The sequence below is a fragment of the Pseudorca crassidens genome, chromosome 3, assembly GCF_039906515.1.
Source record: "Pseudorca crassidens isolate mPseCra1 chromosome 3, mPseCra1.hap1, whole genome shotgun sequence".
In the NCBI taxonomy this organism is placed as follows: Eukaryota; Metazoa; Chordata; class Mammalia; order Artiodactyla; family Delphinidae; genus Pseudorca; species Pseudorca crassidens.
In genome coordinates, this window is record NC_090298.1 from 129,560,160 (window position 1) to 129,576,591 (window position 16,432).

The following is a 16,432-nucleotide window of genomic DNA, read 5'->3' on the forward strand; positions in this document are numbered from 1 at the left end:
TGGGTGAGCTCAGTGTAATCACAAGGGTCCTTAAGTGTGCAAGTTGAAGGCAGAAGAGTCAGGGTCAGAGTATAATGTGAGAGACTCAACCAGTCACTGCTGGTTTTGAAGCTGGAAGGGGCTATACACCAAGGAGAGCGGGCATCCGCCAGAATCAGAAAAGGCAAGAGGGCTTCCCTGGTGGCGCAGTGGTTGAGAGTCCGCCTGACGATGCAGGGGACGCGGGTTCGTGCCCCGGTCCAGGAGGATCCCACATGCCGCGGAGCGGCTGGGCCCGTGAGCCATGGCTGCTGAGCCTGCGCATCCGGAGCCTGTGCTCCGCAACGGGAGAGGCCACAACAGTGAGAGGCCCACGTACCGCAAAAAAAAAGAAAAGGCAAGAACAATTCCTCCACTCGAACCTCCGGAAAATAACACAGCCCTGCCCATAACTTGAATTTAGCTCAAGGAGATTCGTTCCACACATCCGACCTCTGGCAGTGTAAGATGATAAATGTGTTGTTTGAAGCCACTACGTTTACAACAATTTGTTACAGCCGCAGTAGGAAACTAATACACCATCTATGTCCCAAAGATGAAACAAAGCAGTATTGAGTAATGGATTCCTCTATCATTTAGCTATAAATCAGAAGAGAGTAGCTTAACTCAGTACACATTGATTGAATACCTACTGTGTGACAGGCAGAGCACCAGGTACTGAGGTATACTGAACATGCGTAAACGTGGTTGACAATTATTAGGTGCTATTTAGATATCATGTTAGCACATTTAATCAGCAGTTGCTAAACACCTAATAGTAATCAATGTTTATAAAACCCTTGCCATGCTGGAGACATTCTCATTCAATCCTCATGATGACAGTGTGAGGTGGACATCATTAACATCACCCTTTTACTACTGAAGACACTAAATTGTAGCCAGGTGAATTAGTCCGTACAAGATCATTTAACTAGTATATTTGTAGCATCAGGATTTGAGTCTCAGATTCGATGTTTAATCACTCTATTGCGTGCTATGTTCTGCAAACAGAAACACAAAACAGACGCAGAACCTGACCTCGGTGAGCTCAGACTTGCACAGAGCGAGCTGGAGCTGAGTTTAGTGGAGGAGCGGGGTTGGCGGAAGTGGGGTGATGCCTGTGGATCCTGACTGCCACCTCTCTGTCCTACTCACCCGACCTCCAGGTCTGTCCGTCCTGCAGAAAGTCCTAGACACAGCGGCCGAGAAGAACTGGCAGGTGACAGCCGTCAACATTTTGACAACCACAGAGGAGGGATACCGGATGCTCTTCCAGGACCTGGAGAAGAAAAAGGAGAGGCTGGTGGTGGTGGACTGTGAATCCGAGCGCCTCAGTGCTATCCTGGGCCAGGTAGTGAGTGCAGCAAAGTGCCCTCAGGGTGGGCGTGGGAGACAGCTCATGAGCGAGCGGGGTGACCCTTTGCCTTTGGTGTTACAAAGAGAGTTCTTGACTAGATGAAACCAGAAGCCTGCCTTCTCACATTCTGTAATTCATACAGTTTAATTCTGCCATGTTACGAAATAGCACAAACAGTGGGAGCCTTCACGCAGGACTTCAAATGGTTCTCGGATCAGTTAACCAAAAACTTACCTCCAGTGCTTCCTTTTCTTGTTAAAAAGCAAAACACATTGCATTTTAGAGTTTGTAAACTGCTATCACAACCTGTAGAGCCAGATTCCTGGCTTAGCTCTGAGTTCTGTTACCCACTGGTCTAGCATTTGGTTTCTCATCCATTTGGCCCACTGACCAGTTTTGAGTCCAAGGAGGCACCAGGCATCTCCCTTTCCTGGAACACATCCATGTGTCTGAGCAATTAATTGATTGTCCGTTCCAAGAAAGGGCACTGTAATCTCAGTAGTCTTTAGCCAGACATCTCTAAGCCACGGTTCCTCCAGTTCTCAGAAGTAAAGCATGTGTCATTGGATAGGTCACTTGTCTTTTTAAATTACATTTGTGTATTCAGATGAGCTAGCAAGGAAGTAGATTTTGCAATCGTTTTTGAACAGTGCTATACAAGTAAAGATGGCAGTTTTAAGTACTTGACAACATGACAGAGCTTGTTAATGGCCCTCAAGACCCCTGGGGCTCCCACAGGGAATCTCAGCACCCGCTCAGCAATTGCTCAGAGGCCTCGGGAACTGAATAGGAGAGATTTTGAAAGTCAGGGGTTCTTTGAGGCGTTAACTCTGTGCTCTACTTTACAAAGTGCGGATATGGCTTCCCTCTCAGAGAGAGAAACCAGCAAAAATTGTTTCCATTGAGATGGGAGTTTTTTGAGCTGGAGTCATGGGACTGGAATTCTAGTTAAGTAAAGCAGAATAGAGTACTGGTTCAAAGTAGAGACCCTGGAGCTAGACTGCCTGGGATTCACATCCCCAGCTCTAATATTTGCTAGCTCTGTGAACTTGGGCCAGGTTTTTCATTTCTACATCTCAGGTTCCTGATCCGTAAAATGGGCATAATAATAATGATGATGATAATAACTACCTTTAGAGAGCTCTTGCGAGGGTTAGAAGAATCCATGTATACATGTAAAGCACTTAGAATAGAGCCTGCCCCACAGAAAGTGATATATGTAAGGATTCACCCATTTTGGCTATTCATAGTGCCAACTGGTACTGGTTTTCTTTTGTTTTGCTTTGTTTTCTTAGTTAAACTTTTAATTTTGAGACACAAACTCATATGCGTGTGTAAGAAATAATACAGAGGGATCCCATGTACCACATATCCAGTTATCCCAATGGTAACATCTTAGAAAACTATAGCAACTATAGTGAAATATCACAACCAGGAAATTGACATTGACATTGATACCTTCGAGGTACAGAACGTTTCCATCACCATAAAGATCATCTGTGTTGCCCTTTTGTCCTCACCTGGCTTCCCTCTCTCCCTCTCTTTTTCCCTTTCCTCAGGCACTCTCTAACCTGTTCTCCATTTCTGCAATTTTCTTATTTTAAGAGTGTGATATAAATGGGATTACATAGTATGTAATGTTTGGGGTATGGCTTTTTTCATTTGGCATAATTCCCCGGAGATTCAGTCAAGTTGTTGTGGGTATGATACTGCTTTCTTGAGTCACTCCCTCTTTGGCATAAGTGTACTCATCTGTAAAATAGGAATGAAGGCCCCTGTTCTACAAAGCTGATAAAAAGATTAGATGAGATAGGAGGTAGAGAAAGTGTTGAATGATAAGTTGGTATTCTTAAAGACTGATGACTCCTGCTGTATTATTCCATAGTGAAGATAAAGCTGTTGGTACTATTTTCTGAGTGCTTACCATATACCAGACACTATGCCAAGCTCTTTCCATGTATAATTCCACTTCATCCTCACGTCATCTCTATAAAAAGAGCTTCTATTAGACCCCCTATTCTATAAATGAAGAAACAAGACATTACACTTGCCTGGGATTTCACATAGAAGGAAAGCAGGAAGTCAAATCTATCTTGGTCGGGCTACAGGGCCCAACCTTTTAAAAATGCAACTTTCAGCACATGTGCTGTCTATAGCTACTCCCTCTGTCAAAGGACAAACTTGTGTTTGGGAAGGAAGGAACTTGTTTGCATGAATATTTTAGATTGCAGTGTATTAACTTTTTTAATCCTTGGATTCTTCTATTCTGAAAAGTAAGACCAAATGCTGAAAGGATCTTACAAATCACCTGATCTACCATTTGCATTCATACTTTACAGATGGGATGACTGACGGTCATATTGGTTGAATGATTTGTCTTGAGTTCAGACAACTAGTTAGTGACAATGACCGTGAGTCTAAAAGTTACATCTTCTGATTTGCGTTCTGACATCTTAGCATCATCCTAGACTATCTCACACTCAGTAATTGGGATCTTTTCAGTCTAACACAAATGTTCTGCCTAACCTGAGGAGGAAGACAATGATTCCGAATCCAAATAGGGAATTAACTGCCTGTCTCAGGCTCTAGTGCCCCGATGGGAATATAAGCTCTATTAGGATTTGTTTTGTTTTCTTCCCTGCTGCATCCACAGTGCCTTGAAGAGTGCTTGGCACCTAGTAGGTATTCAGTAAATATTTTTTGAATGAATGAGAAGAATAAGGAATCAATGAATGCTCTAAGATCCCAAATGTCAGATGGGTCTAGATATCTACAGGTAGCCTTTGACTGGAAAAGAGCCTTTAAGCTGGAGGTAAGAGCATGTAGGGAGGCCCAGAGGGCATGTAGGGGCCAAGGTTCACAGAGGGGCTTAAGAGGCCAAGTGGAGGATGTCAATTGTTTACTGGAAGGCAATGAAAAGGAGATGAACCCATGATTGTGACCACCTTTGGAAACCACCCCAAAGAGTCTGGGGTTTATTCTGTAAACAGTGGAGGGCCAGTGAAGGTTTGTGAGCAGGGAACAGGGTGATTAGAATATAATGCTTTATCAATATATAAGACACTTAATTATGTAATACAGTCATTAAGTTCAGAATGAGTTAGAGATGGATGAGGGACACCAGGACCAGGCCATCCATCACCTTACCCTGTTGTATTGTCTTCAACGTGCTTTTCACCTGCTGAAATCGTGTTCATTTATCTGTTTATATATTTACCACCTGGCTCCCTGCTAAAGTGTCAACTCAGCTCAATGAGGGCCTGGGGATCTTGCCTCATTTGTTCATAGCTTGTCCCTAGCACACAGCGTAGAGCTTCGCATGTGGCCCATGTTCAATAAATATTTGTTGAGTGAATTAATTAATCAGAGAAGGCTTTACAGAGTAGTTGGGATTAGAGATCAGCCATAAAGGTTATGAATAATTAGAGAGAATGGGAAAGGGCCTTCCAGACACAAAGATTGTGAATTAAGGCAATCCAGTGGAAATGAGCTTTGAAGAGATGGGGTGAGTGAGGCAGGGGACTCCAAGTGTACATTACCTTTATAACAACTTTCTCAGTTTGTAACCCTGTGTACCTGTATCTCTTCATCTGTTTAAGTATGGGTCTCCTCCCAGTAAACTGTGACCTCCAGGACAGCAAGCACCACGCTCGTTTCACTTTCCACTATATCTCCAGCACAGTGCTTGATAGATAGGAAGCACTTAATGTCTGTGAAAGGGAAGCTAGGCCATCAGGTAGGTAGGTGAGTAGATGGGTTGGACGGTTTGTGTTAGGTCAAACCATATGAAATTACTGATTCTTATTGGTCAAAAGTCATTAATTATCGGCTGTTTCCTATGTTTCAACCTGTAATTTCATCCTGCAGGGACTATTCTTATCCATTGCCTGGATGCACTGGGTTTCAAACTATCTTTTATTTGCTATTTTGTGCTTTTTAGAAGCTGAATAGGTTCCTCATAAAGGTATCTCATTGTTGAAAGAGCAAAAAACCATTTGACAAGAAAATGAAAAAGTAATGAAGAATTATTAATAAAACTATCATCCCCAAAGTCTTGGCACTCCATAGTCTGGAATTTCACATGCTAACCACTGTTTCAGAGCATTCATTGTGTGTGCTTGCATTTAATTATTCCCTACATTAAAAAAATGTGAGCCGCTATGCACATACATCCAGTTAAGGAGATGTCTGAATGTGGGTGTTAATAACCTTGAAATTTTATTCAGTTAGAGAAGAAGCCCAAGTGCTTCTCATGTGTTCTATGCGTCCTTGCAACAGTGCAGGGAGAGAGGCACTGAGCAGGGTGTACTAACCTCAATTTGATGATTAAAAAATAATAATAATAAAGAAATAGATCAAGTTAACTTGCAGGCTCAGCTAGGACTAAACCAAGGACTGCGGTCTTAGCTGTTCCTTGCTGGGTGGAATGTCTGGATGCCCAAGCAAACCACTGGGTAGTTCTTTCTACAAATATTTTCTTGCCTGCAATTAGGGTTGGTCTGCACATTGAAGATGGACGGGTGTCTGGGGACCCTGGCTCTGAATCAGGCATCATATGGAAAGGCTCACAATAGCCAGGTCCCTGTCCTGACACTGCTACCATACTGCTGTGGGAGCTGGCACATCACTTCGTCTCTCTGGGCCTGGACTTCCCATCTGTACAGTGAGGGGCCGGACCAGATGATCCTGACGTTCTCTTCCAGCTTCCGGGTTGAATGGCTCATTGATGTCTGAGTATCCAACGGGTTTAGGGAAGAAGGCACAAAATTCAGGGAAGGAAGGAACTGTATCTGAATATGGTCCATTCAAGGATTTGAAGTTCAAGAACTGGGGTGGAATCATCCACCTACCCATTTGACTATCCTTCCACCCGTCCACCCATCTGTCCACCCAAGCAGCAGATGTTGTTGTAACAGTGACAAGGAATTCAATACAACATAAGATTCCCACTATGTATGGGAAGGCTTTATGGAAGAAGGAAAGAAGTGAGCATTCTAGCCTGGACCTTGGGGTTATGATACCACTACTCTACCCCTGGAATCAGGCAAAACTGATGTCAGGTCTTACATCTGCACTTAATAGCTGGGTAACTTCAGGGAGTTTATTTGATTTCTCTAAGTCTCAATTCCTCATCTGTAAAACAAGGATATCAGCAATGCCACCACCATTGGATGGTTGTGATATTGTAGTTTGGGTACTTAGGATAGAACAGGGCACATTTTCAGTACTCAGTGTTAATTGCTGGTCATCGTTGGTGTAGCTTTAATTGTCAGTATGATTAATGCATCCCCTCTCGTTGTGTTTTGTAGATTGTAAAGCTGGAGAAGAACGGCATTGGCTACCACTATATCCTTGCAAATCTGGTGAGTAGAGGACACTGCAGGCTCTCAAATGGTGGGTCTTTCTGTGTTTGGTGCCCGGCTTGCTTCTGTGGTCCCTGGCTGGAGGGAACGGCGTGGGTGGGAGGGGCACTTCCTAGCTTTGCCTTTTCCCCTTCACATCCCTGCTTGTCAAACCACAGCACACTCAAGGTGAACCTCTAAGCTTCCTTGGAAGAGACCCTGCTGGTGGGCAGGCCTTCCTCAGTCATCACAATTCCAGCTTTAATTGGCTCTGCCACTTGGCGATAAGAACAAAATCACCACATCTTTAATGATACAAAATGTTTTGACCCCACTGGTTTTGACCCTCTATTTTGACACCAGTGATAGTTTTACTGTTTATAAATATAAATGTTTAAATCATAATGATGCTAGTGCTGACAGATCTTTAACCAGAAACAGTTTTACAGCATAAACAATATTATGTCAATTTAGTTTTTATTCCCTTTTTTATGTGGCATAGACAAGCTGTCTTTTAAAAAAAATTTTATTTTCATTTTAATGTGCTGTAGTTATTTTTATTGGGTGTAATGATTTTCCATGGTATGAAGACTTGACTCATAAAATAATTTTTTGCACATGTTAAATTTTACCCAGCAACATGCACAATTATGAGTTTTCTTTTGTGACCACCGTTTTTGACAAGTCTGTTTTTCCTGCGTCATGTTTTGCTCCTCTTACTTTTTTAATCATGAAGTTTGATATTTCCAGTAGTTTTTTCCCAAAGCCAAATGTAATTTTATTTTGCCTGTCTTATTTTCTAAAGAGCTAATTACATGCCATCCAGCTCACCCACTTAAAGTATACAATTCAATGGTTTTATATATATTCACAGAATTGTGAAACCATCACCACAATCTCATTTTTAAACTTTTTCATCACCCCCCCAAAAGAAACCCATACCCATTAGGAGTGATTCATCGCCCCACAAATTCCTCCAGCCTTAGGCAACCAGCAAAATCTACTTTATATCCTTATGGATTTGCGTACTCTGGATGTTACATATAAGTGGAATCATAGAATATGCGGTCCTTTGTGACTGGCTTCTTTCATTTAGCGTAATGTTTTCAAGGTTCATCCATGTTGTAGCACGAATCAGTACTGCATTCCTTTTTATTGCCAAATAACATTCCATTATATGGATGTATCCCATTTTGTTTATCCATTCATCAGTTGATGGACACTTGGGTTGTTCTCACTTTTGGACTATTATGAATAATGCTACTACAAGTTTTGTTACATTTGTTACAAGTTTTTCTCTTGAGCATAAACCTAGGAGTGAAATCACTAGGATACATGGCAACTCTATGTTTAATATCTTGAGAAACTCAAAACAGTCAAAACTGTAGTCAAAACAGTCAAAATTGTTTTCCAAAGTGGTTACATCTCCCAGCAAATTTTTTTTTGAATTTTATTTTATTTATTTTCCAGCAATTTTAATAATTTTAATAATTTTAATAAATAAATTTAATAATTTTAATAAATAACAAATTTTGCCATGTGCCAGTGTGAGCAATTATCAGATTTCCTTAATGATAGCTTTTTCTACAAAGTTAGCTTATTATCCTGGCCTGTCTTTATGATTTGGTGTTTCCTTTAAGATGTGATTTTTACCTTTTGTCTATAACAAATGATATCACTCAGTTTTAGCGATGTTATTTTGTGTTGATTATTCCTGTGAGTAATAGTAATTATTAATTGAACCAGAGATGGATATTTTCTACTTGCTTTTGGAACAAAGGTCATTAATAGAACAAAGGCACAGGGGCTGGGTATATGTAAAGGTCAAAATGGCAGGATCTAAAACACCTTGCCTAATTCTTAAGCTCTGTCTCTCTTTCTGGGTGGATTTCCAGCCTCAGATCCCTGGCTTAACCTTCTTTCCCCTTCAAAACTTCCTTGCCTTGGCTGTCCTAATACTTCAGGGTCAGGACTGGAAATAAGAAGGACTTCTTGTGATAGGTTAATTTAGACCCAGCTGTTAATAGATATATATGCTACCTTTCTCAGAGATATTTGCATTTTAAATGGTAGATGGCCGTCCAAAGATTTTTGGCGAACCAAGAGTTTCACCCTCAGAAACCATTTGGAAGGGACTTCCCTTGGAGGTCCCGTGGTTAAGAATTCGCCTTCCAATGCAGGGGGTGCGTGTTTGATCCCTGGTTGGAAAGCTAAGATCCCACATGCCTCACAGCCAAAAAAACAAAACATAAAACAGAAGCAGTATTGTAACAAATTCAATAAAGACTTTAAAAATAGTCCACATCAAAAAAAATCTTAAAAAACAAAAAACAAAAAAAACATTTGCAAGGATGAAATTTTTGACTTCATAAGGAAGAAAACTCTTGACACCCCTTGAATCCCAGATCCTTAGTCCTAGAAGGGACTTTGGAAGTCAGCTGTATCTAAGTCTCATTTGCTTATAGGGAAACATTTACTTGTAGTCAAACCAGCAAGATGGTGTGACTTGGCCAGGGTCACACAGCAAGTCAGTGATAGAGCGAGGCCTGGCACCAGGGTTAGTGGGCAGCACCCAATGCCTTTTCCACTTCATCAGGACATCTCTCAGCACAGACCACGTGGGCACCCTGCTGCTTGAGAATACACAGAGCAAGGTTGGGGGCATGCATAATCACCTCTCCAGGGTAAGATAGAAATTACACATCAGTGGCCTCAAAGCCACCAAATGACCTCAGGTAATTACACCGCCAGGCTCCATCTGTTGCCAAGTGACCCCTCGGTCACAACATCACCAAGTCAGCCCTTTGGGTGTCTGTTTCCTTCTGATCTGCATTCTTTTCTTTTCCCCCTGACCTAATGAGCTCTCAAATCCTTACAACGGCCAACTAATAGGATGCAAATTGCATATAGCATCCAAATACAAAAGACTTGCATGTTCCAATAGATTAGTTGATAATTAGGCTTCAAATTACTAATTAATTCAGTCTGAAACATAGTCGAGTATGTGCTGTGTGTCTTTCTTCCCCCTTCAGAGGAATAAAGCAATTGATAAGATGACAATTTTTAGAAATTCCGCCACATAATTAGCCTGCCGCTGCATGGAACTGACCCCCTCCTTCAGAGTGTTTGTGATTAGGGTGTAATAAGAGTTAGAAACTAAGGAAGGAAGCTTTTGAAAGATTTAACAAAAAGAGGGAGCTACGTTTTATTTTGCCGTTCTTTCTGTCCCTGTCAGAATGCAGGAGCTTCCAAGAAGCCAACAGCATTCTTGTAACAGAGCACTTTGGAGGGATGTTTTTCTGGCTTTGGAGGGCCGCTAGAAGAGAGGATGGAAGGAGACTGTGGGTCAGAGAGGAGAGCTTTATAACAGGGAGTCATAAAAAAAAAGAACAGAAAAGAAAAGCCATGCGTTTTGGGCAGATACCATCCTCAGCTAGTATCTTTGTGATCTTGGGCAATTTTCCAGCCCTCAGTTTCCACATCAGGAATAATAGTTCCTATTCTATATGCTCATGGAGTCACTGGGGAAACCAAACATGTTGCTGAATGCCACCATGCCTTGAAAAAGTTAAAGTGTTCTGCACAGGTGAAGAATCCTAACTTCATATACTAAATCTACCCATCTGTACATATTCACATGTTGTGTCCGTATGTATACATGCATATATATGCCTGTGCATATATATGCTGATATATGTATTCATATTTTATATATGATAGGATAGATGTATATTTATATTTCCATAGCATTGGTATGTCCATAAAGTGAAATTGAGCCTTGCAGAAATTGGTGAACTCTACCATTATTTCTTAAAGAAGCCCCTGGGCCCTGGAGCCCCCTGATGAACCAAGCTCTCTTGTCTGGCTGTCAGTCCTCCTCCAAGCCCAGCACTGACTCGGTTTTCACTCCCTGCTCTGAGACTGTGATCATAGCAGACAGCTACCAGCCAGAGCTCTCCAGAGTTATAGCTCTTTATCTCTGTGATGCATCAGCTGCAAATCTTAGCACAAATTGGTGTTTCTCAAAAGGAAGATATGTGGACCTCTACAATGCGTCTGCACAGTTTAGGAAACAATGAGCCAATGGTTAAATTCTTCAGTCCACTGAGACTGCAAACATGAGTACTTACAGCATGGGACAAATGATCAGATTGTTTATATTGATGATCTGACTTTCACTGAAATAAAAAAGCACAACATTTAAAAATTCTTGTAGAGAACTAGCAGACCTCTGAGAATTTATAAAGGGTCCAGCAGACCCCAGTTTGAGAAACACTGAAGGACTGAAGATATTCGTTGTCTTTCTGTGTGGACCATATGGTGCCTCCTGGGGCACCAGTAACAATAACAGCAACTCCTTTCATTTTTACACCAAGTTATAGTTCATGTGATGTTTTGGCATGAATCACACCACTGGGTTTTGAACCTTGCAGTACTCCTATGACATAAGCAAGGGAGAATTCCTCATCCCCACTTTATAGAAATGAGAACTGAGAATCCAAGATGTTACATGACTGATCTGCAGAGGGGGAAGGCAAGCACTCCTCAATGGAGTCTGGCTCTCAGGAATCTGGCAAAAGCCAAGTGATGTGATCATAAGAATAGGATGACCGGGCTAACCTGAGCCATTGAACTAGAATTTCTTAAACCCCTAGTAAGTAACTACAACAATAATAACAATGGTGATTACTATTATTCATTGAATGACTGCTACATTCCAGACACTATGATATATAATTAAACAGTTACCTATTAAATCCTCATAATTGTCCTGGAGGTTGATAATATTATCCCCATTTTTCAGATGAAGAAACTAAGGTTCAGAAAGATTAGTGAGTTTTCCAGTGACAAAGTTTATAAAGTCATGGAGCTGGGCTTCCCCTCCAGGACTAGAGAACTCCAAAATCCATGTTCTTATACTGTGCCATGTGACTGCTGAGCATGGGGGAGGTGGGGACGGGTGCAAGGGGGACACAGGCTCTCGATAAGAAGGCTTCAGTTTAAATCTTGCCTACAGTTGCAGCAATAAACCTGGAGTTCAAACTCAGGCTCTCAAACTCCCACTGGGTATCTTTTCCACTGTACACTGATAGAATTTCATGATAATTATACAGTTGGCTCTCCATGTCTGTGGGTTCTATGTCCGTGGATTCAACTGACTGCAGGTCAAAAATATTTGAAAAAAAATCCAGAAAGTTCTAAAATGCAAAACTTGAATTTGCCACACAGCAGCAACTAGTTACATAGCATTTATATTGTATTTCTAGCTATTGACACAGCATTTACATTTTATCAGGTAGTACAAGTAATCTAGAGATGACCTACAGTATACGGGAGGATGAGAGTACGTTAGATGCAAATACCATTATGCCATTTTATATAAGGGACTTGAGAATCCGCAGATTTTGGTATCTGCGGGGGTTCCTTAACCAATCCCCCACGGATACCAAGGGACAACTGTGATTTCTAGTGCACAAAGTAGCTGAGGGAAACACACGGAGGACGGGTCATCCCAGGTCTTACTGGGGGATTTGGGGACCGGGGTGGTCAGCCATTTCCGCCATGTGGAGGCAGATGACCTCCTGTGAAATGTTAGAGTTGGCAGTTCTGGTCCATGTGGCGGCTCACCCAAGCCCCCAGCTCCATGCTGCTACCTCTTTGCTACATCAGTCTTGAGAAGAAATGCTCTTTCATCTCCTTGCTCCCCTGTGGTGGGAAAGCTGTCTCTGCCTTCTGTAAGGCCAAGCTCGGCCGCTTTCTTCTACACATGCCATCTCAATACCACCCACGGTCACGTTTGGCTCCTGTATGGTTCCTCTAGTTAGGGAGCTGGAGCAGTAGTTGGGAAGGGTGGCTCTGGGTCAGACAGACCTGAGTTTGAATTCTGGTTTTATATTTATTAGCTGTGTGATATTAGTAAAGTGACCTACCTTCTCTGAGTTTTCATCACCTCATCTGTAAAAACAAGGAATGTGGTATCATCTACCTCCTCATGGGCTATCATGTGAATGAAATGAAATAATACTTTATAAGTGCTCATAGTAATATTTGGCCCAAAATAAGCACTCAGTAAACGTTAACAATGTCCACCATCATAATCATTGTCATCACCATCATCATCATCATTAGTAGTAGTGGGGAAAGAAAACACTAAATATCTGGGGACAAGATACTATACTTGAGGTCCCTCAACCCCCTGCCAAACTCAATCTCATCCACAACTGAAACCCAATTATGTAACACCTTCCTCCCTGTTTGTCTGTAAGCTCCTGGAAGAAGGAATATGTCTGCCTTTCTCACTGATGAATTCCCAGTTCACCAGGCAAAGTGACTTGCATGTAATGGTGTTCTTTAAAAAGTCACTGAATGAATGAATGAGTGAGTGAAATGACTTCTCAGGAAATAAACAATGTTGGTACCCACTTATTACACACACTTAAAGGCAAAGTCCCTGTGTCTATGCTAAAAGAAGCAGAGATCAGGGCTCGTGGGACTATGAATACAGCTAAGAATATGCAAATGAGTAGGTAGAGATGGGCCTCAGAGGGCATCTAGTCCACTTCCCATAAAAGGTCAGAATCTCCTCTACAACATCCCCAACAGAAGCCCATCCAGCTGGTTCCTGCTTGAATAATACCCAGCGATAGGGAAGAGTGTATTAGGAACCGCCTACCCTGCTTGTTCTTGGTGTTTGCTCCTTCAGCCTGGACGACCCCCTGTCCCCGCCCCTCCCCATGCCTTCCCACAGGACAGGTTCTAACAGCCAAATGAACATCAGACATGAACCAAGCATGTCTGTGTGCCTTCCACTGCACTGGGCTCATACCAGAAGCACTAAGAGGCATGCGGTTTTACTTTTGTCCTGGAAGCAACTTGGCTTTGTCTTCCAGCTCAATTGGAACACGTAAATAAATTTTTAAAAGGATGCCAGAGAAAAATCTTGTGTGAAAAAAGTAATGCAAGCCCCATAAACTTCCACCCCAACTGCCAGAGCCTGGCGGTCAGAGGCTCGAGAGGCCCCCGGAGGCTGCAGGTTTCTGGGAAGGATCATGACAGTGCATCCACGCAGCCAGTAGTCCTATGAAGAGTGTGCCTTTGCGCTGGCTTGAAGAATCCCAAAGAACCAGAGTTGAAGGGTCCCCAGGGGCTCGTCTCACCCAACCCCTCCCGCATTTTGTAAAAGAGGCACTTAAGACCCAGAGAAGGGACATAACCTGTTTGAAGTCACTCGGAAGTTGAACAGGAGAGCTGGGCTGGGATTTGGAGCAATTGTTTGTTCTGTTCTTTGTGGCTTCTTTTACCACTGCTGCCTCTCAGTTTCCTCTGTGTGTGTGTGTGTGTAAGAGAAAGAAACATATAGAAATAGGAGATAGAGAGAGGTTGAGAAGCACTCCCTCCCCACTCCCCCTGCCCCTCTCAGAGTCACCCCTCACTGATGGAGTCCATCCCAGTGTCCTCTTCTCCCTCCCACACAGCCTTCCCTCTCTCCCTCGGCTTCACCTCACTCTTCTGTAGCAGTGAGAACACACGGCTTACTTTAGGATCACCAGAGCTTACACTGCAGAGAGCCTCTGGAAGGGAAGAGGAAATGGATGGGTAGAAAATCAAGTCCCAGACCCCAAAGGATGCTCACTTCCTACGAGGTCCAAGCATCCCATCAGGCAAGGGCAAGGCTGAGTATATGTTACTCTTTGCAGTCACATCCCATGCTCTAGAATAATCCATTCTAGAGAATTGAGAGTTTCTGCATCCGTCCAAGAGAGGTGAGATTATATTTTACAAGAGAGGAAAAGGATGTCTAAGTTGCTGAAGAAAGTTTTCCAAGGTCATGTGGCTAAAACTGGAATTTGAACTCAAACCTCTCTAATTCCAAAGATTAGGTTTGTTGACCATTGGGCAACACTGCCCAAATCAAAGAAACCTTGGTGACTCTTAGGCCTGGTATTATAACTGAGAAAGCTCAGAAATAAACTCTTTTTCTTCTGAAACTGCCTGGGTTTGAATTTTCACTCAGTCACCTACTAGCCGTGTGACCTTGGGCAAGTCATCTCACCTCTCTGTACCTCAGTTTCCTCATCTGTAGGTGGGAATATTAATGCATACCTCACAAGATAAAGTGAGTTAATTTACATCAAGTTTTACAACAGTGAGTGCAGCAGAAGCCTGGGGTCTCATCCCAACTCTGCCACTGACTCATTATCCTTTGCAAAAAAAAAATTCTATTTTTTTGAGGGTCTCAATTTGTTCCAGATTTGTTCAAGGGTTTTCAAAAGGACTAAATGATCGAAAGGACGTTTCCAGATGTGCAATTTACGGTTCTGGTTTCCCTGCCTCTCTCTGTGGTCCAGAGGTGCCAAAACAAAATTCTCGAAGCACACTGGCTCCCTTCATTCTAAGGGAGAAGCCACTCCATTCATCTCAAGCACTGGGTGTTTGCATCCCTTGCCCTTGCCAGCCATGCACACCTTGGCTGATTTGGAAAGGTCCTTTCCATGCTCAGTCAGTGGGTTATTTCAGATATACAAGCCAGCAGCTGCAATTGCTCTTCCAGAGCATGGAACCCCCTTGCCACTACCAGCTCAGAAGCAGGAGGGACAGACCCCTTAAGTACCTATTTTGGCAGGAGATTGGGGTAATATATAACTGGAAAGGTTCAGTCCTCACTTCCTTACTTGTCCCTTTCTTTAAGACAGAAAAGCAAACAGACTCTAGAGTACTCTAGGTGAGTACTTATTATGTACCAGGCACTGTCCTAAGAATCTGATAACGACTAATGCAGTTAATCCCTATGAGATAGCTGCTATAATGATTCTTATTTTGCAGTAAAGGATGCCAAGGCACAGAAAGGTTGAGTAGCTTGCCTGCAGTCACACAGCTAGGTGGTGGCAGAGCTGAGATTTGAATCCAGGTTGATGTGTACACACATTTCCTCTGATTCACCGCCCTCTGTCACTCTGATTCAGAATCTCCGAGCATGTGTGCTTTCCAATTAGAGAGTTCTTCCCTGCACTCTTCACCCAGCCAAAGCCTCCTCTTCTTTCAGCTTCCCTGCTTCCACTGGGAGCCTTCCCTGAGTTCCAGGTTCAGGTTTGGTTCTACCTACTTTGCTCTACAGTTATGTGGGTAATATGGACCTTTCTCACTAAACCTTAAGTAACTTGAAAACAAGGACCAAACCTATCTTATTCTCTGCTGCATCCCTTTGTCCAGTATGTACTTTGCAATGTTAGATCCTCACAGGTGAATGAGTGAATGAATGAATGAATAGCAAGAATATTCCTTTCCCCATTCCTAGTAGGTTTCAAATTTATCATACGTTTGGACTTTCATTCATTCTTCACCAAGCATTCATTGGGTGCCTGCTCTATGGAGCCCCTGAGAATGTTTAAGCTGGCATTTCATCAAAGGTGGGCTTGCTATAGTCTTTGCCTGAGCCTCACTGGACAGGAAGGTTTGGATCAGGTGAAAGGAAGGTATTGCTGGTTTCAAGTCTGTCAGGAACTCCAGCTATACAAGCCCACCCCACCCCTACCCTCTGGCTCTTGTTCTGAAGTGGCCGTGGCCAGGTGTTACCCATGACTGCAGCCAATTAGAAGAGAGTTAAGATGAAGGGAGGTTCTGAAAGACCAACCAACCCCAGGCCAGATACTGCACTTCTTTCTTCATGCATTGACAGCCCAATCTGGGGGCCCCTGACCTTCTGCCACAAAATGCC

The 16,432-nt window shown here is 42.8% G+C and overlaps 1 protein-coding gene across 6 annotated transcripts in view; it reads left to right on the plus strand.

Annotated features, from left to right (window-relative positions):
• The window catches only part of GRIA1 (glutamate ionotropic receptor AMPA type subunit 1), a 311,855-nt gene that overhangs the window by 171,269 nt on the left and 124,154 nt on the right, over positions 1-16,432 (plus strand). For all 6 annotated transcript variants that reach the window (XM_067732350.1, XM_067732349.1, XM_067732348.1 and 3 more), the window contains exons 4-5: positions 1,185-1,369; positions 6,685-6,738. In XM_067732350.1, coding sequence (XP_067588451.1) covers positions 1,185-1,369; positions 6,685-6,738 — 239 coding nt within the window. The remainder of the gene's footprint in view (positions 1-1,184; positions 1,370-6,684; positions 6,739-16,432) is intronic.